This window comes from Paraphaeosphaeria sporulosa (genome assembly GCF_001642045.1).
Source record: "Paraphaeosphaeria sporulosa strain AP3s5-JAC2a unplaced genomic scaffold CC84scaffold_7, whole genome shotgun sequence".
In the NCBI taxonomy this organism is placed as follows: domain Eukaryota; kingdom Fungi; phylum Ascomycota; class Dothideomycetes; order Pleosporales; family Didymosphaeriaceae; genus Paraphaeosphaeria; species Paraphaeosphaeria sporulosa.
The window spans coordinates 1,033,013-1,056,633 of NW_017253366.1; the positions used below are offsets into that span (position 1 = coordinate 1,033,013).

At 53.7% G+C, this 23,621-nt stretch overlaps 7 protein-coding genes across 7 annotated transcripts; 6 read left to right on the forward strand and 1 right to left on the reverse strand.

The window, feature by feature from the left end:
- The first annotated feature begins 743 nt into the window (after positions 1–743).
- On the forward strand, positions 744–3,360 carry CC84DRAFT_1165947 (cytochrome P450 monooxygenase-like protein). The gene is made up of 4 exons (XM_018178834.1): positions 744–1,338; positions 1,521–1,949; positions 2,061–2,882; positions 2,945–3,360. Exons 1-4 carry the CDS (start codon positions 952–954, stop codon positions 3,161–3,163), a joined length of 1,857 nt encoding a protein of 618 aa, XP_018034131.1. The 5' UTR covers positions 744–951; the 3' UTR covers positions 3,164–3,360.
- A 600-nt stretch (positions 3,361–3,960) lies between these two features.
- Positions 3,961–6,136, reverse strand: CC84DRAFT_1177716 (uncharacterized protein; the record flags this gene model as incomplete). The annotated part of the gene is made up of 6 exons (XM_018180298.1): positions 3,961–4,206; positions 4,286–4,828; positions 4,877–5,017; positions 5,109–5,616; positions 5,759–5,925; positions 6,077–6,136. 6 exons carry the CDS (start codon positions 6,134–6,136, stop codon positions 3,961–3,963), a joined length of 1,665 nt encoding a protein of 554 aa, XP_018034132.1.
- Positions 6,137–8,332: 2,196 nt separating this feature from the next.
- CC84DRAFT_1219041 (trypsin-like serine protease) lies at positions 8,333–13,550 on the forward strand (the record flags this gene model as incomplete). Its single annotated transcript, XM_018183050.1, has 7 exons — positions 8,333–8,398; positions 8,456–8,509; positions 8,557–8,853; positions 9,447–9,911; positions 9,965–10,021; positions 10,068–12,681; positions 13,315–13,550. 7 exons carry the CDS (start codon positions 8,333–8,335, stop codon positions 13,548–13,550), a joined length of 3,789 nt encoding a protein of 1,262 aa, XP_018034133.1.
- A 1,543-nt stretch (positions 13,551–15,093) lies between these two features.
- On the forward strand, positions 15,094–16,462 carry CC84DRAFT_1177718 (uncharacterized protein; the record flags this gene model as incomplete). The annotated part of the gene is made up of 3 exons (XM_018180299.1): positions 15,094–15,210; positions 15,263–15,683; positions 15,729–16,462. The coding sequence occupies 3 exons, from the start codon at positions 15,094–15,096 to the stop codon at positions 16,460–16,462; spliced, it is 1,272 nt and encodes a 423-aa protein (XP_018034134.1).
- Positions 16,463–17,428: 966 nt separating this feature from the next.
- Positions 17,429–19,460, forward strand: CC84DRAFT_1165953 (putative cytochrome P450). The gene is made up of 5 exons (XM_018178835.1): positions 17,429–18,455; positions 18,503–18,624; positions 18,689–18,987; positions 19,042–19,143; positions 19,200–19,460. The coding sequence occupies exons 1-5, from the start codon at positions 17,496–17,498 to the stop codon at positions 19,421–19,423; spliced, it is 1,707 nt and encodes a 568-aa protein (XP_018034135.1). The 5' UTR covers positions 17,429–17,495; the 3' UTR covers positions 19,424–19,460.
- A 965-nt stretch (positions 19,461–20,425) lies between these two features.
- CC84DRAFT_1165955 (uncharacterized protein) lies at positions 20,426–21,480 on the forward strand. The gene has a single exon (XM_018178836.1). It carries the CDS (start codon positions 20,533–20,535, stop codon positions 21,247–21,249), a length of 717 nt encoding a protein of 238 aa, XP_018034136.1. The 5' UTR covers positions 20,426–20,532; the 3' UTR covers positions 21,250–21,480.
- Positions 21,481–21,644: 164 nt separating this feature from the next.
- CC84DRAFT_1149426 (nitrilase) lies at positions 21,645–22,822 on the forward strand (the record flags this gene model as incomplete). The annotated part of the gene is made up of 1 exon (XM_018176673.1): positions 21,645–22,822. The coding sequence occupies exon 1, from the start codon at positions 21,755–21,757 to the stop codon at positions 22,820–22,822; it is 1,068 nt and encodes a 355-aa protein (XP_018034137.1). The 5' UTR covers positions 21,645–21,754.
- Positions 22,823–23,621: the final 799 nt, after the last annotated feature.

The window sequence follows — 23,621 nt, forward strand, 5'->3', positions numbered from 1 at the left end:
TATTATACTCGACCTGCTGGTATATTATACTCGACCTGCTGGTATATTATACTCGACCTGCTGGTATATTATACTCGACCTGCTGGTATATTATACTCGATCTGCGGGTATATTGTTGTCAGATATGAGGGCGTGTACTGAGTATCTCACTGTTGTCAGATAAGGGCCTACGAAGTTGCCTTGGTACGGACAGTACTCCGGGCAGGAGGTGGCAGGGATAGCTGGCCATCCGCCCTTGCTGGACACCCAGCCCCGAAACAAGGGATAGTTGATAGGAACCCGATAAAAGCTGGCAGAACACACGTATGCGATAACGATCAATCAATTCATCTCATCTCCAGATCACCGACATCCATCAAATCACTGTGTGAATCTGACAATTGTACTCGACTTAAATCTCCTCTGAGCGCGCTAAAGGCGAACAGGGTTAGGGGTAGTGGGGTTATGGGTAGAAAGGGTTAGGGCAGAGAAATATCCCTACATAATTGGCTCATTGAAACTACACTAGTCGTGAGCTCTCTATATAATTGGATAAGAGGAGGTTTTAAGTCGAGTATAATTTACCGCGTCCCGCTGGGGGTTACTGCTGGCGCCACCGTCAGACAGTATGTGCTACGGCATCGAAAACTTACCTGGTTCGGGGCATTGCGTGCATAGGATAGGATGCGGCATTTGCATGGGAGCTTGGTGATGTGCTGGGCCACTCGGCTGTAGTCGGGAATGCACTGAGCGTCATACGGCAGGCACAGATGGGATGCGGATATCCAAAAAGTGGGGGACGTGTGCATCGGCCGTTGAAATATAGCTCGGAAGGATCCACCGCCGCGCGTGTGTGTAGCCAGTGCAACTTGTGCGTGCGACCCTGTGGTTTGGGAGAGCGGGGTGGAATCCTAGTCGTAGCTGGACCTCGGCCGAGGTAGCATATATGAGGACTTCCACATAGTTAAAGAGATGGATGCGTGTGGGCAGCGACTTTCGTACTTGTTTCAGTTTTACTGCGACATTTTGCACCGGTTGAGTTTACTAGGGACGATTGGCTGCCTTAACCGTCACGCCACCAACAACCTACATATTCTCTACAGCCAGCTGAACATCGCCAAGACAAGTGGATTTTGTCACGACTCTGACACTTTCCTCTCTCGAGATTTGGAAGCTGTGTTGCTACTGTTGCTACTTCGCGAACTGGGATACTGCACTGCGCAACCGGGAGCAACAGAGTTGGAGCACTTGTACGCGGGACACGATATCCTCGCCATGAGCAGCACCATGCTACCAGATGACTTCCGGCTTTTCAGCCCGGTGGGCATTGCGTTCTCGTTTGGAGCGTTTCTATCAATCGTAAGTGAAGCGTTCGTGTTTCCTGCCAACATTTTCTCGCAGATTACAATAGCACACACCCTTCCCACGACTTTGTATTACCCCAGACGCGGCAATGGACTACTTGTTCTACGAACCAGTTGTGTTGCGTTCTGGTGTTGATTTTCAAATCAACTTGAGGATCTTCTCTAATCCATCCCCAGGTAGCACTCTACTCGATCTACACATGCATCTACAACCTCTACTTACACCCCCTCGCCCACATCCCCGGCCCCTTCTGGGCTCGCGCGACACCATTCCCTTACATCCTCGGCATTAGATACGGCAACATGGTTCCCTGGATTCGCGACATCCATCAAAAGTATGGTGACGTGGTGCGCGTCAAGCCCAACGAATGCTCCTTCATATCTGGGGACACAGCGTGGCAAGACATCTACGGCTTCCGCACTGGCAGAAACAAGGGCGGCGAGACTTATCAGAAGGATCTCAATTGGTACCCACCAGCGGTTGAGGGAAAACGGAGTATGCTTAGTGCAGACGATGCGAATCACTCCCGAATGCGGAAGAATTTGAGTCATGCGTTTTCGGATAGGGCACTTAGGGACCAGGAACCCATTGTGCAGGATCTTATCGTAAGTGTGCCCCTGGGCAGGAAGATGATATCTTTTCTCTATCCCTATCACTTCATGCTCGACTCACCTTTTCACACTATCCTCACTCCTACTTACACCGCACCCTATCAGGACCTCCTAATCCAGCGCCTCGACGAGCGCATCGACCAAGGCCAATCCACAGACTTGACCATCTGGTACAACTACACGACCTTCGACATCATCGCCGACCTCACCTTCGGCGAGCCCCTTCACTGCCTCCGCGACCGCACCTACCATCCCTGGGTCAAGTTCGTCCTCCACATCCTCAAAGCGCAGGGCATCATCGCGCTCCGCAAGCAATACACCCTCGTCGCAGCCTATGATCGCCTGGCTTCCCTCTTCGTCGACAACTCGGCTGCGCTCCGGGCGCGCCTGGTGTTCATCAAGAGCCTGGCGGACAAGGTCGAGCAGCGGTTAGAGATGCAGACAAGTCGTGAAGATTTCTTTTCCGCGGTGATTAAGAACCAGGGCGTAGGCGAGAAGGCGCTGACGAGGGTGGAGATGGTGATAAATTCTCAAACTATCGTGGGGGCGGGGAGTGAGACGACGGCTACGCTGCTGTCGGGTGTGACGTTCTTAATGCTCAAGAATCCCTCCGTGTATGCCAAGCTAAAGGACGAGATCCGAGGAAGGTTTATGTCCAGTGAGGAGATTACCTTTGCCGCCGTGGAAAAGCTGGAATACACGATCGCGGTGCTGCAAGAAGCACTGCGGTTTTATCCCCCCGTGCCAACAGGATTCCCGCGCGTCGCGCCGAGGGGCGGGGGTACGGTGTCGGGACACTACATGCCTGAGGGCACGGTGGTGTATGTGAGCCAGCATGCGACGAACCATAGTCCGCGCAACTTTGTGGAGCCGGATGCGTATGTGCCTGAGCGCTGGTTGAAGGATGCGCCGGAGAAGTTCAAAGACGTGAGTTCACTCATCCATCATGTGATTCTTCGCTCTCCCCATCTTCAGACTGACGTCTTCAGGACAACCATGCCGCCATGAGCCCGTTCTCTTTTGGTCCGCGAAATTGCCTGGGCAAGAACCTGGCGTATGCCGAAATGCGCGTTATCCTGGCAAAAATGGTCTGGCACTTCGATCTCGAGCTTGAGCCGGGGATGGATGACTGGTTGGAGAGGCATAAGCTGTTTATGCTGTGGGAGAAGCCGGCGCTTTTGGTCAAGCTGAGGAGGGTGGTGCGGTAGAACGTTATCGGGCAGTATGGCAGTGCCGGAAGGGAAGATCAATCTAATGTTTGATGGCGAAAGAAGTAGACTGAGATATGATCAGTTTTGGGATGCCGGTGTGGCCAAAACTTGTGGCGATACAGGCTTGGGCATTTCTTAGGTGTGTGGGCGCTTTTGACCGTAGATCTAGAGCCAAAGGAAAGGAAGAAGAAAAGAAAAAAAAGAAAATGAAGTGGGTTTGATTAATCTGCCAATTCATACCCCGTGATGTATCTTATGTTCGACGATAACAGCGCTTGGAAGCATGGGTGTGGAATCTAGCGCGAAAGGACGATTCAGGCTCGTTGTAATTGAGGACGAGTGAGCGCAGACTGAAGTACGCACCACCATAACAAGTGCTCATCAATAAGTGTTCATACATTTTTACTTATGTAAGGTAAAAACCAAGAGTTCGCTTTGTGAAGCAATATACATGAAAAGCTTGACCATCAAATGCTGCGATCATAGCAGTGTAGTGCCAAGTCGAAGGTGCTTGCGCTGATCTGCAATAGACGGGCTACTAAGTGTGCAATGTCGACCAGACCAGCCCAGATCTGGCACAGCGCGAGTTCAGCACTCGTACACGACGCCTTGTTTGAGCAGTTGCACGGAGAGTAGATATTACATTGCTACGCTTATGCTATACATACATGCCTGCATGTGGCCTCGAACGCCCGTCCCACCCATGAGCACGTAACACCCATCGCTTTTTACCCAAACACCTCGCTCAGCAAGTGCAAATCGACGATTTCCCCCATTTTACCCACATGCCCTCATCAAGGAAACATCGGTCCGCACGTGAGCACGTGTCTCCGCGCGAGGACCAGCACCTGCGCGCTCGTTAACCCGAACCGCGTCCCTATCATCATCAGTCTACCGCTCAGCCAGTCACGCTGGGCCTGCGGCACGGTCTCTGCGTTTGCGGCGACATAGAGCGGCCAGACGAGCGAGTAACCGCCGTAGGCTTCTGCGGCGTTTTTCTCCTGGCCTAGTTTCTTGGCGATGGGTTGGAGGTCGTAGTTCTGCGTGGTCTCGTGTCAGCTTTTGGTTTTCCGGACCTGGGAAAGGGAGAGAAGGAAGAGTTCACAGAAGGGGACTTACCATGTGGAACGGGATGCATGCCGATATCTCGTCGACCATCTGCTGGATGACATACACCGCTTTCTCGTAGTCGGCAGTGAGGTTATGCTTTGGATTTACGGCCAGCCACGCCACACAAGCCATGATGACGCGCATGCAGAAGATGCGGCAGACGCGGTAGTCATTCACAATACTAGCAAGCGGCACGTCGTGATACACATGCTGCTCGCCCATCCAGCTCTCCGCCGTCGCCGGATCCTCGACAGGCTCGTTGACGATGCCGATGGTGTGGTAGTGCCACTCGGGGGGCAGCGTTAGGTACCACTGCTGGAGGTTTGAGTCGACGAGCTGAGCGAGCTCGAGGACGGAAAGCGCTTCCTGCTCGAGAGAAGCGTGGTAGGCGGTTTTGGTGAGGGTGTTGGCGCGCGAGCGGATGTTAGGGAGGTCGATGCAAATGAGGGTGAGGCGGTTGGCGGCGTTTTCTTCTGAGAGGGGAGACGCAAGCCAGCCCGTGGTACCGGGGAAGGAGTCGATGGGTTTGGAGCGCTGGACGCAGGATGTGATCTAGACAATGTATTAGGAGGGGGTGGTGTATTTGGGAAATGTATTTACCATCATTGTTCTCACTGCGCGGAAGACATCGTGGCTCATTGGATCGTCGAATTGGTCCATTCCACGTAGTTTTGTCAATGCGACCGCGCCGTCGACATGGTTTCCCCACGCGGTGATGGTGTCATCGGTGCTCATGATGGTCTGTTCACTGTCAGTTTTCAACACGCCCAACGTACACGCTAAAAAGATGGAAAACTACTGAAGACCTTGCTGAAGTAATAAGTCGACTTACTTCATACAAGGAGAAGAGCAACGTCGCCAGTACACTCTCATCGGATTTAGCTAGGTGGGGATGTTTTAGGTCTTCATTGAGTTTGCGGATGGCTTTTCCGTACGTGGTGGCAGCGTCGCGGAGCAGATGCTGTCTTCCGGGATAATTCCCACAGGTGGCAAGGGCTACGGCGCTGGTGGCAAGATGGAGGGCGGACGACGGCTGTGCACGGTTGTACAAGGGGATGAGTAGTTCGAGATAGCCGCGCATGGATTCTGCTTCCTGTGGAAGCGTGATGAAGTTGCGGAAGAAGAACGGGATGGCTTCGAATTCGGGGGCCATAACTATGGTTGGCGGAATGGACTGATCGAACTGCCATAATAAGTCCTGGAAGGTAGACAGGTCGGAGGGAAGGGTAAACGGTGGAGTGAGCGTTAGGCTTTGGCTGGGTTCTGATGTCGGTGGAGCTTGGGATCTTGAGCTTTCGGCTATCGGTGACGCCCTGAGGCTGGCCGGGGTGCCAGGCGATCTGTGGATAGTTAGACGAGTTCATCAAGGATCTACCCAAACCACGCCAGATGCGAGCAAGCCAAACGTATGAGAGCTTGCTCGATTTTCAATGGATGCAGACAGTTGCGCACATGGACCAATTCGAACATGAGCAAACTTACACCGACCGACTCTCTTGGCTCTTCTCGCTCCGACCACTGCCTTTTCTGGCTTTCCTTGCGAGCGCCTTGTTCTCATCTCGGAACATGAGATCAAACTCATCCGGATAGCCAGGACAGGCCCGCCCGCTCTTCTGACATTGGCTGCAAATTGGACGTTTCTCATCACACTGAAACCTGGTCAGTCACATGCATCTCGTGAAGTATGGTCGAACCAAGCAGAACTTGCGATGTCGCACGGAAGCCGGGAGTAAGCGCCGGCCGTGGACGTTATATAAAAAAGCTAGGAGGTCGTCATGAAGTGTAAGCGGGACAACATACTTTTATCCGCCGACTCTTGCACATGCCGCAGCCCTTGGAGGGCTTGCCTGTATAAACCATAGTTCCAACTCTTTCAAAGCCGAAGCACAAACTCAAAGACAGACCCTAAAGAGAATAAGAAGGGAAGCAAAAAGAACAACAAACCAAGAAGCTTGGAGTAACCAGTCCAGTGAACCCACGCAAGAAGTACCACAAGCAGAAGCTATATAACAAGATTCGGTATCTAGATATTTGATGATGCACAGCAGGGCACTCCGCCTCTGACGCACACGAATACCATCAGAACTCGCTCTGCCAAGCGGTTGTCAGTCAGGGCCTACCGCCCTCAATCAGCCCTGGGCAGGGACCCGGAGCACGCGTTCTGCGATATTGGTGCGGCACGATGGTTTGGAGCGCAGGACAAAGCCACACGTGGAGAAAGCCCGCCTCAAACGAATGGTAGTTCCTCCTCGTTCCGCGCGCGCCGGCTGTGACGAGCGCAAAGCTGGGCGGTAGCAGCGGTCAATAGTAAGCGGAACCGGGAGCGAATACACTGGCGGGCCTATGAGGATAAGAGACAGGATACCGAGGGTGTAACAATGCAGAATGCATCTTGGAGCGCGTCGCGCCCCTTCGCAAAGCTCTCTTACGGCTCGTCGTGACGGCGGACAGTGGATTGGCTGCGCTTAGCTTTTTCGCAAGCATGACTGGAATGGGGAAGGCGCGGGGTTTGGGTTCTACCGAACAGTGTGGCGCAGACCGTTAACCTCCTCGACCGACCGAGAGAAAACACCGTGTGGACGTTGGAAACGCTGCTGCCTGATGGCCTGATGCGGTATTCTAGGTTTCCCCTGAGGCACGTACGCAATGCAGACGCGCAATGGGCCCGTATTCGCGAGTTTCGCGGAACGATGCGGCCAAACGGTTGACCAGCTCTAGACGATCGCAACGGCTGTTCCCACCCGGGCCTATCGCTACTGTTGCTGTACGGATTCCTCTACATGGAACACTGACGTAGGAATGTCACTGCCAGGGCCACGCCCTATTTGGCGACAGCGAGACTCGATGGATCCTGACTAGCAGCGGAAGACCGACTGCTCGGCCGTCCGAAGGCTCCATTTCCGCAACACCGGCAATCCGCTCGAATTTCGTGATCCCATGCTCAACCGCGCAAACACGTGGAGCACGGAATCGGAGGAACTCAATCTGCTGTAGGAGATCTCGGCCGGTGTGGCATTGCTCGGCTCTTAGACCCCGGCCTCCTAGAAAATACCGCCTACATGAGTTTCCGCCCCATGTAAGCAAGCGTGGCTGGAGACGGGGCGCATGCGCACGTTTCGTCGCTTTTCTCGACGACATTCGCACGCGCGCTTACTCAGGCGTCGCAAAGTGCTTTCTGCATGTCGACATGCGATTGTGAAGAGGACGCGGTCTGACATGAGGCTGTTGCAGCTGAACTGAAGCTGAGCGGGGACATGGCCGGCGCAGCGTTCTCCGCGTTCGCGTCACGCGAGGCGGTGTATTCCAGTGTCTCATACATGCTGGCCAAATACAATCTCTAATTCAACGGCGATCGACATAGGGCTGCATGGGGACCCTTTTAGCACTGCGAAGCGATCGCCGCTCCAGGAGAACGCTTACACTCTAGCCTCATCACTTGATCGCTCCCTCGTACACCTATACTACACCAAGTTTCCCCATCCACAGTGGATGCAGGGTAAACTCACATTATTTCAAAACGACCATCGCAAATCTGCCCGAGTTCCCAGGCACCTACTACCATTGTCATCTATTGTTAATTCATCATGGTGTTCCCATAGTCAAGCAACTCAGATCAGTGGCCCACATCCCCATAACCTAGGACCACCCTCATAATGGCCTTTTAATTCACTACCAAACTATTCGCCACTTCTCTCATGTCTGTCACTGACAAAGTAATTGTTTCCAATTGACCAACGACAGTCACGGCGGAAGCCAGCGCGTCGGCAGCAGTCTACCACGTCCGGCCTCGCGCCAATGGTACTCACCTTCAGCTTCGCGGCGGGTTTCCCACTCACTGCGGCAAGAGTCGTTGCCCAGGTGAAGGTGCAACGACACCAGCGCAATCTCCCGCCGTCGACTTTGATTACCGCTCGTCGCTCCAAACCTTTCTCACCCCGTTGCACCTCCATCTTCCTGCCACGCACAGCGCGACAACACTGACACATCTCCGCAACAGCTTACTCTTCCATCGCAACCCTATCCGCTTCCCAGAGCAGCTACACCTGCGCCTTCATCATGTCCGACACCGAGAAGAACTCCGGCGCCGGCAAGGCCAATTCGGGCTGGACGGACAAGGAGCGAGTGCGTAGTCAAAGCAATTCACCAAGTGCAAAGTCTTGGTCACTAACCGCGCAATAGCTCGTCTACTTGATCGGTCTCCTCGAGAACTCGGGCACCAAACTCGACTTCAAGGTACGCGGGTCCTGGGTCCTCGATCGCACCTTCCCTAACGCATGCAGAACGCCCCGCGCCCCAATGGTCGTAGCGAGATCGCGTGCGAGCGCATGGTCGGCCGACTCAAGACCGCTTACAAGGCCGAGCTGGACGCACTGAAGGCAGGCCAGCACTTGGACGGCGGCGACGCTGCGACCCCAAAGAAGCGGGGATCCAAGGCCAAGGGAACTGGTGGCGACGACGAGGGTACCCCCAAGACTCCGAAGCGCAAGGGCAAGACGGCTGTCGAGGACGGCGGCTCCCCCAAGAAGAAGGGCAAGAAGACGGATGCGACGGCGGAGGTCAAAGATGAGCTTGCCATGGTTTGATGGCATTGTGGTGCGGGTGTGAGCACGCCGTTGGACCACACCTTTTGCTACTGCGGCTATTGCTGCTATAAGGGATCGTGAGGTCTGAGGTCTCTCGCTGAGCGTCTACCTGTGACGGCTTTTGGTATGTGACATTGGGAGGGTTGTCGACTCGACCTCGATACAATTCAAAAGCATCCAAGGTCCGTTCTGCATTGCGTGCATCTCGTTAGCTGTGTGCAGTGCCAGCCCGCTGCAAGAGCGCGGAGCGGAAGTCCCGCTCGGACCGGCGAGTGAACCCTGATGCCTGCGCGCTCTGCTGCAGGCGCAGGCCGACCAGGTTGCAGGTGGCCGATTGCAGCGCATCGCAAAAGAAAGAGTTTGACGTCGCTCCTTTGGTCCAGCTGCTGCAGTGATAGCCTCGAGCGTGTCCAGGCAGATTCACAAGCGACTGCGCGACCGTCCGCGCATCGATGCTTAGCCGGCAAACTCGTTCAGTGGCCGTCAAAAGAAGTTTCGCAGCGCGCCTCGCCGCCGCCTCCTCCACCGCACTCTGCGCCCGCGCCCGCGCATTCCACCCCGCTGCTCGCACATCCTCGCCTCTGCAGTCTTCGCTCGCTGGCGCCTTCCGTCACCTGCACCTTGCGCCGCACCTCGTCACCCAACGCCGTCGCTTCACCACGGACCCCATGCCGGCCGAACACCATGGCGAGCACGACACCCGCTCCAAGCGCAAGCAGCCGCCCACGCCCTCGAGCGAGCGGCCCATGAAGCAGATCAAGCCCGAGGCCACCCACGCCCGCAACGGCACCTACGCTGCTGCCGAGTCCGAGCCCCTCGCGCGCGACCAGTCCCCGACGCCCAGCATGGACATTGACGAGTTTGTGCCGCCGCAGATTGCCGCCGCGGTCCACGACACGGCCGAGTGGCAGAGGACCATCGAGACGGTCGTGAAGAGCGTCGTGTCCATCCACTTCTGCCAGACGTGCTCCTTCGACACGGACCCGGCGGTTGCGAGCGAGGCCACGGGCTTCGTTGTCGACGCCGAGCGCGGATACATTCTCACAAACAGGGTTGGTTTCCCTGCATGCCACGCCGCGGGAAGAGATTCGCTGACGAGACACAGCACGTCGTCGGAGCAGGGCCCTTCATCGGCTACTGCATCTTTGACAACCACGAGGAGGTAGGCATCTCTGCCACACCACCGCGGACCCGCTGACAACTAGCAGTGCGATGTCTTCCCCGTCTACCGCGACCCCGTGCACGACTTCGGCATCCTCCGCTTCGACCCCAAGGAGATCAAGTACATGCCCGTCACCGCGCTCGAGCTGCACCCTAAGAAGGCACAGGTCGGTGTCGAGATCCGCGTCGTTGGTAACGATGCCGGCGAGAAGCTCAGCATCCTGTCGGGTGTCATCAGTCGGCTCGACCGCAACGCGCCCGAATACGGCGAGGGCTACTCGGATTTCAACACAAACTACATTCAGGCTGCAGCCGCCGCAAGTGGTGGCAGTTCGGGCAGTCCGGTGGTCAATGTGAACGGCCACGCGGTCGCGCTACAGGCTGGCGGGAGAGCCGACGGCGCTGCGACCGACTACTTCCTGCCCCTCGACCGGCCGTTGCGCGCGCTGGAGTTGATCCGGGAAGGCAAACCCGTGTCGCGAGGCACCATCCAGACGCAGTGGATACTAAAGCCCTTTGACGAGTGCCGCCGCCTCGGCCTCTCGCCGGACGTGGAGAAGGCTGTGCGAACACAGTTTCCAAAAGAGACGGGCATGTTGGTGGCCGAAGTCGTTCTCAAGAATGGTCCCGCGTCAAAACACGTCGAGGAGGGTGACGTCCTGGTCAAGGTCAACGGCGAGCTTCTCACCCAGTTCGTGCGCCTGGACGCTGTCTTGGATGATAGTGTTGGCGGCAAGGTATCTCTTACCATACAGCGTGCAGGCGAGGACCTCGAAGTGGAATTGGACGTTACCGATCTCCATGCTATCACTCCGGACCGATTCATATCCGTGGCGGGTGCCTCCTTCCACGACCTTTCCTACCAGCAGGCCCGATTGTACGCCATTTCGCTCGAAAACGCCGGTGTCTACGTGTGCGAAGCTGCTGGCTCTTTCCGTTTTGCTGAAGGTTTCACATCTGGATGGCTCGTCCAAGAGGTCGACAACCAGCCCACGCCCAATCTGGAGGCGTTCATCGAGGTCATGCGGAAGATTCCGGACCGGAAACGAGTCGTCATGGTGTACAAGCACCTGCGCGATCTCCACACCGCCAACACCAGCATCACTACCATCGATCGGCATTGGCACGCAAAGATGAGGGTCGCCAAGCGAAATGACGAGACTGGTCTTTGGGACTTCACTACGATAGCCGATGCTATTCCCGCTGTACCCAATGTTCCTCGGAAAGCGAACTTCATCAAGCTCACTTCGAACTTCCCTGCTGCCGTGGACATCATCCGCAGCTTCGTGCGCGTGCACGTTCACATGCCGATCAAGCTCGACGGTTTCCCCAAGAGCAACAAGCAAGGCTACGGTGTCGTCGTGGATGCTGAACAGGGTCTCGTCCTCGTCTCGCGAGCTCTCCTTCCCTACGATCTTTGCGACATCTCCCTCATCATCGCAGACTCAATCTTTGTTGACGCAAAGGTTGTGTTTATGCACCCTCTCCAGAACTACGCCATCATAAAATACGACACGTCACTCGTCAACGCGCCGGTCAAGACACCCAAGTTCGCGACTGAATTCATCAAGAAGGGTGACGAGACCATTTTCTTCGGCATGAACCAAAACTTCAGGCCGGTTGTGACCAAGACAAGCGTTACGGACATCAGCACCGTAGCGATTCCTGCTAGCGCCGTTACGCCAAGGTACCGCGCTACCAACTTCGACGCCATCACCGTGGACACGAACCAGGCCTCGCACAGCCACTCCGGCGTGCTGGTCGCCGAAGATGGCACAGTGCAAGCGCTCTGGCTTTCCTACCTCGGCGAGCGCACCTCGCAATCCGGAAAAGACGTAGAGTACCACCTTGGCCTCGCGGTTCCCATGATCCTACCCGTCCTCGAACAGATTAGGAGCGGAAAGACGCCTAAGCTACGCATCCTCAACGTCGAGTTCCAGACTGTGCAGATGAGCCAGGCCAGAGTAATGGGCGTGCCGGAAGAATGGATCGAGAAGACGGAGCACGAGGATCCGGAGCGGCATCAGCTGTTCATGGTGCGCAAGGTGGACTCTGGACACGAAGGCGGCCTCATGGAGGGCGACGTCCTGCTCACGCTCAACGGCAAGCTTATCACGCGCGCCCCGGACCTCGACGTCATGTATGACCACGACTTCCTAGACGCCGCCATCGTGCGCAAACGCCAGGAAGTCACCCTCAAGGTGCCCACCGTCGCGACTGAGGACCTCGAAACCGCGCGCGTCGTCAACTTCTGCGGCGCCACCCTGCACCGCCCGCACCAGGCTGTCCGCCAGCAGATTTCCCGCATCCACTCGGACGTCTACATCTCCTCCCGCTCGCGCGGCAGCCCCGCGTACATGTACGGCCTCGCGCCCACCAACTTCCTGACTCACGTCAACAATGTGCCCACGCCCGACCTCGACAGCTTCCTGCGCGAAGCCAAGAAGATCGCCGACAATGAGTATTTCCGCCTCAAGGTCGTTACCTTTGACAATGTGCCGTGGGTCGCGACGATGAAGAAGAACGAGCATTATTTCCCGACTATTGAGTACCTCAAGGACAGCGAGGAGGAGTTGGGCTGGAAGAAGATTATTCATGAAGCGGATGCGGGTGGTGCGAGGGAGGAGATTGCGCCGGCGGAGGTGGAGGGGGGTGGGGAGGGTGACGACTAGAGCAGCAGATGTGTAATTGTACGTGTTTTGATGAGAAGCACCGAGGAAAGGAGAAAGAGGATGTGAGATACCCGCGCTGGGCGAGAGGCGTTGGACGACGTGCTGAATCTGCATCTGCATCTGCATCGGCGATATGGCATTGGGGCGTGTAGGATAGATATATGGTACCATATGCATACATACTCGTTGAAGTCATCACCGTGACCGCTATCTACCTTGCCCGCTCCCTATCGCTCACCATCGCGGGGATCCCACCCGACAGTGTCGCGCGTACACAGGCCAACAACACTTCGGTTACAACCTGTCCCGCGAGGTGTTGTGATAATCCACATCGATCTCAGAGTAGGTGGAGTAGCGTCGTCACACATATGGACTTGGTGTTGAAGAAGTGCCTAGTAAACCTCAATATCGTGGAGTGTAGATACTACATATTGTGCACTAACATTGTCCCAATCTAGCACGCACAACGCGCTTCTTCGGCAGATAAAACACCAACCAGTAGCTCTTGTCTGTCTAATCCCTCTGCAATCAAGTCCCAAGTTAACCTTCCAAAAACCCCAGGAGCCACTATCAACCCAAGACACAAAACTCTTCCTATCCGAATCCAGCTTACCCGATTCAGAGATGCCCTTCCTCGCAGGTCTCGAGACCGCAGCTCTAATTAGCGGTCTCGCCCTCTCATCCGGCATCGCCATCCCCTGGATCACGACCGTGGAGAGACGCGAGTTGCGCGACGAGAACGCGGCGCTGCGTGCGCAGGGCCGGCGCGAGATATCATATGGGAAGTACCTTTGGCGGAAGATTTGGCATGGGGAGAAACTCTCTCGCGTGACTGGTGGTGATGTCGAGAGTGAATAGGGGGAGACGGTGAAGGTTGATATGACTGGGATGCCCGGTGGTGGACAGACGACTTTGGGGATGGATGGGGAGGGCATGTTGGTTGTGGTGAAGGGCGGTAAGCGGATGGCGGGTGTTTGATGTACAGTTTGGTGATGTGGGGCTAGTTTGCATACCAAGTAGTGGCAGGAGTTGTGAGAATATTTGTTCTTTTCTAGTCCTGTTTCTCTTGGTGTCATTTGTGCTTCTACTCTTACTCCTAAATTGATTTATTCATTACGCAACAGCGACATCTGCGGATCTGATGGTTTTAATGGAACAAGGAGGCTTTTAGTCTAATGAGTGGCGGCTCCACATCAGTGTGCGGGCACCGAAAGAGGTTCTCTTAGCCAACGACATATTTGACGAGTTGTAAGTACACACTCCTAGCACGACGTTTGATAGGCCTGAAGGAGAAATACGGCAAATCCTGACCCTTTTTTAAATGTGAGACTGTTTCCCCAATGCGAAAAGGCTGCCTACCTCCACCTTTGGGAGCCTACAGGGTGAAACATGGAAATGCGAAAGAGCGAATGGCATGTCACAGTTATGTACCATCGAAGGCTGGACTTGAATGACTGATAAGGTATGGTCGTGGACGATAGCATATGCATGGAGTGTGCCACTGTGAATTGGACTTCCCGCCCTCCAACACCAGCCCTGAAGAAGAGACTTGAGCACCTGCAACAATTGAAACATGTCTGCGGGTGATGAAGTTCGATGCTGTGCAGTTCGCGCACCTTTCCAGGTCGAACTTGTCCAGAAATGCAAGGCGAGAAAGCGGCGTATGCTGTACTGGGGTTATGCCGTATCCTGGGCGCGGCATAAGCCAAATCGAGCAGTCCTGACGGGAAGAGGCCGCTCCTCCCCCGGGCTTAGATCGCCACGACGAGCAGCCTCGTATATAGCAAGCATGCCCCCGAACGCTAGCTGCAGCAGCGTCATACTTTAGACAATTTGGCCTTTGCCCACATTCACGACCGCCGCGGCGCCACGACAGGTATGGGCACCTTCCTGGACTACCGTTGCATACTTTACAACGACCGATTTCTATTCATTCAATTGGTCCCGCGTCTACGGTCCGACCGCGATTGACAAAGCCACGTGAGACGATTTCTTTGTTTGTTCTTGCAGAAGAACCTCCACAAGCTGGCTTTGTTACCGAAGTTATCTCTCTGAAACGGAATGAAATCGCCGCTTTTCTTGCGCTTCGTCGAAATATTCTCTCCAACCGAGAACACCGCCCCATGCGGCAAAACGCTTTTTATTCACGTGAACTGACGACCAATAGCAAGCTGAGACAGAGCTGAACGAGCGTCCGTGAGTGGTGGAGCCAACACGTGGGGAAGAGGCTTGAGGCCGTTACAATGCATGGCATGTCGCGGATTGCTTGCCGCCCGCTAGTTGTAGCGGTGGTGGCGGACTGGGTGATGTTTGGTCATAGCGGGTACGGTGCACATGTGCTACCAAGATATATTGTGCGTGTCCTTAGGCTTGCGATCATAACTGGGCGTGCCTCATCAACATGTTCATTACATTGAAGTGCAACAAGGACAGTATTTCTGTGGAACAGTCAAGTGCAAGCACTGCTCAAGGGACACGCCCTCGACATGCCGCTTGCTACGAGTGTCGCGTGAAGAAGGTTTGTATGAGATGTTTGCATCTGCAGTGGCTAATTTGCTAACTGTGCTCAGCTCAAATGCTCTGGAGACAAAGGTGGCTGTGCTGGATGTTTATCGAATAAACTTGAATGCACTTATAATCCACCTCGCAGAGTCGACAATAGTGCTACGAGAAGATCACGAAGACGTTCTCAGGCTCAAAGCCTTGGAACTTACAGTATGCATACGCGGCCGCCCTCTGCACGGTCCAGAGATCCCTCAACGCCTCGTCTATCTACGTCTTCATCTACAACATCGATAGAACTTGATCTTGACCGATTATCTTGGCCAAAGCATACGTTTCCGGCTCCGGAAACAACAGAAAATTTTCTGGACGCTTTCTGGAAGCAAATTTCAGCTAGCTCGGAAGATCGCTTGAGAGAGGGTGCTTCCCCTCTCTTTCCGACCACTGACGCTGGGCATGATCTCCTTGATCCTGCAGAATTTTCACCAAGTAGGTGGTTTTGCATTGTCTTTTGGAGCTTAATAACACATATAGGTGAAGAAATACTGCACTCAAATTCGAATGATGCACTCACAGCACTGTCTTCGGACTTGTTCGGCGATCCGAGCCTGTCGCTTGCTTTTTCCAACCCGGGGCACCCACACACCGACGCCTCCAGCATGCTTATGCAACCGGCAAGCGAATTGGACACTATATCCGGTGCTAAAACTCAAGGAACGGCATTAAGTAACGCAAGTGGTGGCAGCTGTCGCTGCATGACTGATGCACTTACTATCCTAGACGAACTCGAAGCCAGAAAAATGGAAACGTCACCTTATGTCACACACACCGTATCTGGCATACTGTCAGCGAACAAAAGTGCGTTGTGGCAATGCGACAGGGTAATCGAGTGCCCAACATGCCCGTACCGGCCCGGATGCGTCCTGCTACTGATCCTGATATGTCGCAACCTCGTCTTCCAATTCCAACAACTTATCTCAGCCGAACTGAGTTCTCAAGGTCGACAGAGTCCGCCAATCAGTCCCTCCGACAGCAGGACCGATGCTTTGGGCCAGTACTCTATCGACACTTCGGAAGAGCAGCTTCAGGTCCTGTATGCACTAGCCATGGTACGGGGCAAGAGCTTGTCAAGGTTCTTAGGAAGGTTGAAGAGCTTAGTGTGCTTTCAGTCGGGGGCGACATCGCATAGGGAGAAGATCGAAAGCATTGAAAATTGGCATCGCAGTCTTATGGGGCGGCTGAAGCAAATGAGCTACGGATACATGTAGGCACAATTGCAGCTATAGTAGTCACGGCTATCTAAAGAGCAACGAAGACAACAATCATCAACGGCAGACCAGGCATCCCGATCCATGCTAATTTTCTTCTGAGAATGCCTTAACAAGCCAACTACATCAATACACTTTGACTGCCTTCGCCTTTGGCTTGGGTTTCGAGCCCCTGCTCAGGATGTTGGCCCATCACAATCTATAACATGAAAACACTAAGGTTTATATAGAGAATTACGGGCTGTTTGTCTGCGAATTCCCGATGTGGACAGCATGGAACAAGATCTGGCTCGGTTCCTGAGGCGTAGACGCCCTACGCGAATCATGAACTCCTTAACATCTCTGATCTCGTCCCAAGCGCCAAGTCTGTACGCAATTCGGGGACTTCCTCTCCAGTTCTAGTGACCTGACCTTTCCGGAGGTTTCTTTTTCGAGTAGTGGCACAGAATGCGCCAAGATCACACGCCTAAAGCAAGAGCATCATTCAGGCTGCACGAGATACTAAATCTTGCAACCTGTTGACTTGTCTTATGGTATCGAAGATGATTCGCGCTGCATTGATACGCAAACCGAGCACCATCGAGAGCACCTACCCTTGAGAACGTTCTGCGCGAGGTATCGTTAAGCTCTCTCTTAGTAAATTTCAGATCGAATTGGCGCACTCTATCAAATGATATACTGCTATTTTCTACGTATCACGGAGTCATTTGCAATATATGGGTCCATATGTGTAGATAAATGTTTATAGCACATTTGACATATAAAGCCGATCCAGTGGCTTCCGCATGTCGCTCAAGACATCATGCATATACATCCGTACTATGGGAATTCTCGAAGAACGACCGGCCAGAAGGTGACGTGCCCGGGATCTCTGCAATGCAAACATTGTCAACGACCAAATGGGGGAGGGCTTGGGGCTACCCCAAAAAAGCATGGCAGCCTCAAGTTAATCCTTGCAGCTACGTTTGAAGCAACCCCCGGCTGTGCAAATGGCCTGTTTCAATAGCACAGCATAGCGAATTCCATCTAAATTATGCCGGACAGAAGATTCTGCGTACGCAAGTATCACGACAAATTGCTCCCCATGGCCGTATCTGTCTCTCATTGTGCTTCGCTGCTTTTCGGTGTAGCGTCGTTTCTATTGTACTTTGTGCGGGGGGAACATCATTTATACGTCAAGTTTTACATCAAAATCTTGATAGCCACTGTAGCTCTCACATCACTCGGACACGCTGGTCTAAACGAAATTAACATCCTATCAGCAGTCCTTGAAGTATCAGGCGAAGCCGGCTATTTTCTCCTTGGGCTTTACGGAGCTCGCTCTTTATATCGCCTCTTGTTTCACCCACTTCAAAAATTTGCCGGACCTGTAGGTGCAAGGATTACAAGTTTCTGGCTCTCGTGGCGAGTGCGTCACCTCGATACATTTCGACAGCTCAAAATTCTGCACGATCAGTATGGCCCTTTCGTGCGGATCGGACCAGACAATTTATCTATTTCTAATCCAAAAGCCGTCCAGGCCATCTATGGGTCTGGATCAAAATGCACGAAGAGCTCCTGGTACGACTCAACTTGGCCCATGGTCTCGCTCAACACGATGAGAGAGAAGAAGCTTCACGACGAGCGACGGCGCACCTGGAGTCCTGCCTTTGGTGAGAAGGCTCTTCGCGGCTACGAGCAGAGGCTTCGTCTGTACCGCAACAGACTCATTAGCCATCTCATTGAGTCTAACGGAGCTGGCATCAATGTCACTCAATGGTTCAATTTGTTCAGCTTCGATTTCATGGGCGACTTGGCTTTCGGTCGGTCCTTTGATATGCTGGAGCTGAACCAGGAGCACTGGGTTATCAAACTACTAGATGAAGCTCTCCAGCCACTTGGTTACGCATTGCCAGCCTGGCTCTTCCAGATTTTGACATCGATACCTGGCGTTACAAAGGATTGGTGGCGATTCGTTGACTTCTGCGCTGAGCGCATGGACGCACGACTCAAAGTAAGATTCATGGCGCGTCTGGTCATATCATTACTAACGGGGAGCAGACCAAGGTAGACGTCCCTGATATAATGTCGGCGCTTTCAGCTCCTTATAAGGGCGGTCTTCCAACAAACGAGGATTGGCGGGTCTTGAGGGGAGATGCGCAACTGATCGTTGTTGCTGGCAGGTAACCTTCACTTCCCTAGCAAGCTACACTTACTGGGGGATATGCCAGGACTAACGATCACTAGCGATACAACTGCGACCACACTTTCCGCGGCGCTCTTCCAACTCGCGCAACATCCGAAATACATCAAGAGGCTCCGCACTGAGCTCGCACCATACATGACCGAACTTGTCGGCGATATTCTGAACGAACGCATCGCAAAATTGGACTGTCTCAACGCTGTCATTTACGAGACACTGCGGCTACATCCGCCCGTGCCGTCGCTGCAACCGCGAAAAACACCACCAGAAGGGATCGTTATCGACGGAATGTTCATCCCTGGCGATACCGTGGTTTCTTGCCCTCAATACGTTATTGGAAGAAGTGAGTACATGCTTTGCATATTTGGAACACCACTGACGAAATAATCTGAAACAGGCGCAGCGGCATATGAACAGCCCGAATATCTCATCCCCGAGCGATGGTACTCATCACCATCCATGGTGAAAGTCAAGAGTGCATGGGCACCATTTTCGGTTGGTAGGTTTCCATTTCCATATCTCTTCCTAGTGACAAAGCTAACCATCTACTTGCAGGTCCCTACGGATGTATCGGAAGGCCACTGGCCCTCCTCACTGTGCGAACAACACTTGCGAGAATCGTCACAACCTTCGACATCTCGTTCGCGCCTGGTGAGGATGGCGGCGACTTTGAGAGTAAAGCCCATGAGAGGTTCACGATCGGGTTTGGTGACTTGAAGATTTCTTTCAAGCTGCGTGAATTAGTCGAAAGTCTGCCTGGAGGCACGAGCTCAACCTAGTGGTGGTGAATCTAGAATGGATGGAATGTTTTGCCAGTCATTGACATGCTCGTGTGATTCAATGTGGGCGAGTCACACGGAGCCACGTCCGTGGATTTCAAAGAACTAGTCATTGCAATGGAGCAGCAGATTGCCTCGTTTCAGAAGTCGCAGAGACTGCCACTCATGCGTCCCTGCTCACTGATACACGTAGCTTAATGGATGTAGAGGAGCCAGTTGTGCATCCGAAGCTGGTAACCCGTCCCCTGTAAGAAAACCAGCATCCCCCTAGAATGTGTACAGTTCGATTAGATTACAACAAGGCCGGACATTGCTGGAAGTGGCAGAGGCAAGCGCGCGTTTCATGTGACAGCCTGACCCGCGATACTTTGCTTTGCCTGTCACTCGAAGGAGCAGGATCTTAGATGCTGCATGTTCCAGAACCGCATAAGCCGAGTGCAGGTGGCGATTGCATGTATTAAACGCATATTCCGTCTTAATTAAGGGAATTCGTAGGCGGCAATAACGAAAGAGAAATGTCCGCGGCGCCGTGTTGGTCGTACTGTATAACAGACCTACATGTACCTCTTCAGCGTTTTATTGTGCTTCAATTTCTACAGGAAGCTACGATTCCACGACAGCTGCATCTTTCCAGTGGCTCGGAGTCTTTCGCTTTTGAAGTTGTCTCTTTTGCTGCTGCGTGGCAATTCCGCCCGGACGGAACCAAGGCAAAAATCTATCCAGCCATGGCCCACCAGAACGAGAACGTGAAGGCCGGTAACCTGACCCAACCTCGAAAGAATGGACAGCAACAGCGCGCCACTGTAAGATCCCCACCCTATAGCAAAACCTCATCTCCATTGTAACTCCTTCAGGTCAAACCCCACAACCCCTGGTCCCCCCTCTATTTCGCCCGGACGCTCTGGCTTTTCACCGAAAGCGACTTCCTCTCCTTCGTAGGCCCGAACGCGCTCTACGGCCTCGCCACTGCCCTAGCCGGCGCACCCCTAACCACTACCGAGTGTCCTGATCTTATACATATCCTAGTGCGCTTCCCAAGGGTGGTACTCTGGAACTACCTCGTCCTTCTGGTTTCCGTGCTCGCCAACCAGAAAAGCTTTGAAGGCGCGATGGAGGACGCAATCAACAAACCCTGGCGCCCGATCCCCTCTAGCCGCATCACCCGTGATCAAGCCCGTATGCTGCAGCTATTCACGATGCCCTTCGGGATGGGGATGAATTATTTCCTTGGTGCTTGGGAGGAGACGGCGTTGGTTTACAATCTGGCGTGGATGTACAACGATCTTGGCGGAGGGGACAACTGGATCATCCGCAACATCATTCTCGGGCTGGCGCTATCGCAATTTAACAAGGGCGGTATGCGCGTCGCGGCGGAGATTCAGGGGGTCCAGATTCCCGAGTCCTCGTGGTGGTGGCTGTTTATCACAAGCATGATCCTCGCGACCACGTTCCAGGCGCAAGACATGAAGGATCAGGAGGGCGACCGTGCGCGGGGGAGAAGGACGGCGCCCTTGGTGATTGGGGATACCGCCGCGAGGTGGACTATTGCAGTGCCGGTCATGGCCTGGTCATTTGTGTGTCCGCTGTTCTGGGGGCTCAATTGGGTGGGGTATGTATTGCCCGTTGGAGTCGGCGCACTCGTGTCGGCCCGGTTCGTGATGCTGCGGGGCTTCTGGGCGGACAAGAAGACATGGTGGCTATGGACGTTTTGGACGGCGATCATATGGTTTGTGCCGCTGTTCAAGCACTACGGTGTGTTCGTGCGGTTCGCGCGGAGGTTTGGACTGGAGTTTGCGATCGAAAGGCAGAGCTCGGGTTTGCAATGAGGCATCGAAGAGGAGCATTAGTTGCGTTTGCAGGATGTTGGAGATGGGTCGTTGATTAGGCCTCGGGTTCCCTGTGGACCAATCCGAGTTGTTTATCGCTGGTTGTCGATCAAGAGATGTACCGGTATTGACCGGCGCCTCTCTTCGAATGTCTTTGTTGTGAATGATTTCAGGTAGTCCATATACATTCCTGCCCAACAAGGACACCATGGCACCTTCACACCACGGACGTGAATTCAAAGTAAGAACGGTGCGCGGGGTAGTGGCTGTACTACTTTAGTGTGTCGGGTACGGGAGGAGTGGGGTCTATGTCCGCACGTTCCGCCACATCCACTCATGCTCATGTTCCTCGTATACAAGAATCCAAGATAGTTCAAGGCATAACGCAAGCTCCAGTACTTTCTTACTTGGCTAAGACTCCTCAGTCTCCAACATACGGCCTGGACCAGATCTCAAGCTGTCGCCTCAGGAATACAATCTTCCTCTGCGCAAATACACAGCCCAAATGACGGGAACTATCAGAGTCGCAGCCTGTCACGTCGCGGCAAAATTCCTCTCCGCGCGAGAAACCACCCAAAAAGCACTATCGCTTATCCAACGTGCCTCTCTGAACGACGCAAACTTGGTAGTTTTCCCGGAGACATATATCCCCGCATTTCCTATCTGGAGCGCGCTCCGGCCTCCGACGCAAAACCATGCCTTGTTCCAGAAGATGGCCGCTGAATCCGTATACGCCGATGGGGATGAAGTTCGCGCAATACGTGCCGCTGCTCGCAAATCTCAGACCTATGTAAGCATCGGTATTTCAGAGAAAGTTCACTACAGCGTTGGTTGTCTCTTCAACTCAAATCTTCTCGTCGGTCCCGATGGCGCGGTTCTAAATCACCATCGCAAGCTGGTACCTACCTTTTTTGAGAAGCTTACGTGGGCCCCGGGAGATGGGCATGGTCTTCGCGTGACAGAAACGCCCTTCGGGAAGATCGGCGTCTTAATTTGCGGCGAGAATACCAACCCGCTTGCCCGGTATGCATTGATGGCGCAGGGTGAACAGCTGCATATTTCTACGTGGCCAGCTGTGTGGCCCACCCGGGTGGACACAATTGGCAACGAAGGCACCAACAAGGGAAAAAACTACGATAATGTGACCGCAAACAGGACGAGGGCTGCAGCCCACTGCTTCGAAGCCAAGGCATTCGGAGTACTCTGTTCTGGACTCTTAGATGAGCCTGCTATAGATTTAGTAGCGTCTGGGGCTCCAGATCCAGAAACAATTAAGAAAGTCTTGAAGGATGCTCAAGGGGGCGCGACGATGTTCTTAGACCCTACTGGTGCGCCCTTGATTGGCTTTACTGTCAACGAGACCACCGGCGAAAAGCAAGACACCGATATCTTGCAGAAGGAAGAGGGTATTCTGTACGCTGATCTGGACTTGTCAAAATGTGTGGAGGGGAAGCAATTTCACGATGTCGTGGGTGGATACCAAAGACATGATGTCTTTGAGCTGAATGTAACTCGCGACAGGCAGAAGCCGATTCGCTTCCGCGGTCTGGCACCGGATTTGACTGCGAAATAGGGTCAGCGAATGGGTGTTGACAAGGACGGAACGACCATGTAGGCACATCAATCGTCAAAGGACATCACAGGCCCCTTATCTTGCGAGCATACGCCCAAGTCAATGGATGAGAAGTAACGGTTGTAAAACGTACACCACGATGTCAAAAACCAATTTTTAGAAGCAGTCGAAGATAAGCGTACGCGCTTTTCTTTTTGTTTGGGGGGGGGGGGGGGGCAGTACCCAGCTCTTAGCTACCTAACATCACTGGTCGCTCAACTGCGCGTGACGCTGGGAGTGGCGCCCTTACCACTACGTAGTGATATAACTTACTGCCCTTCCTGAAGCTTGTTCTATTTTGGTCTCAACCATTCTTTTTCCTTGCCGTTGCGCTCCCGCACCGTGTTTAGTCCTCAGGACTACAATGTGTACGAAGCCTTGACACCCACACATGATACATTGTGGAAGACAAATACTATAACACCAAAAGGTTTCAATGCCGCTAAAATGCGCAAGCGCTCGCTCGAATTTTCATGCGCAGGTTGTATGGTATTCGCTGACTCGCGTTACAAGGTGTAACATGCACACTAGGCTCTTCCAAGTATAGTGTTTCGTGTCTCGTGTTCGTAACCTTCCAAGGTTAGAACAGGCTGCAAGCCTTCGACTTACATGTTCTCTGGGCATTGCATTAATCTATCTTGCATTGGGTTTCCAGGGGGTGTCCGGCCTCGTCGCGACGCTGTACACCGGCGCGCTTTCATCGTCGTTGCAGGACATTTGCAAGTCTCTTTTTGATTACAATGATTAGAACGTTTGTCAT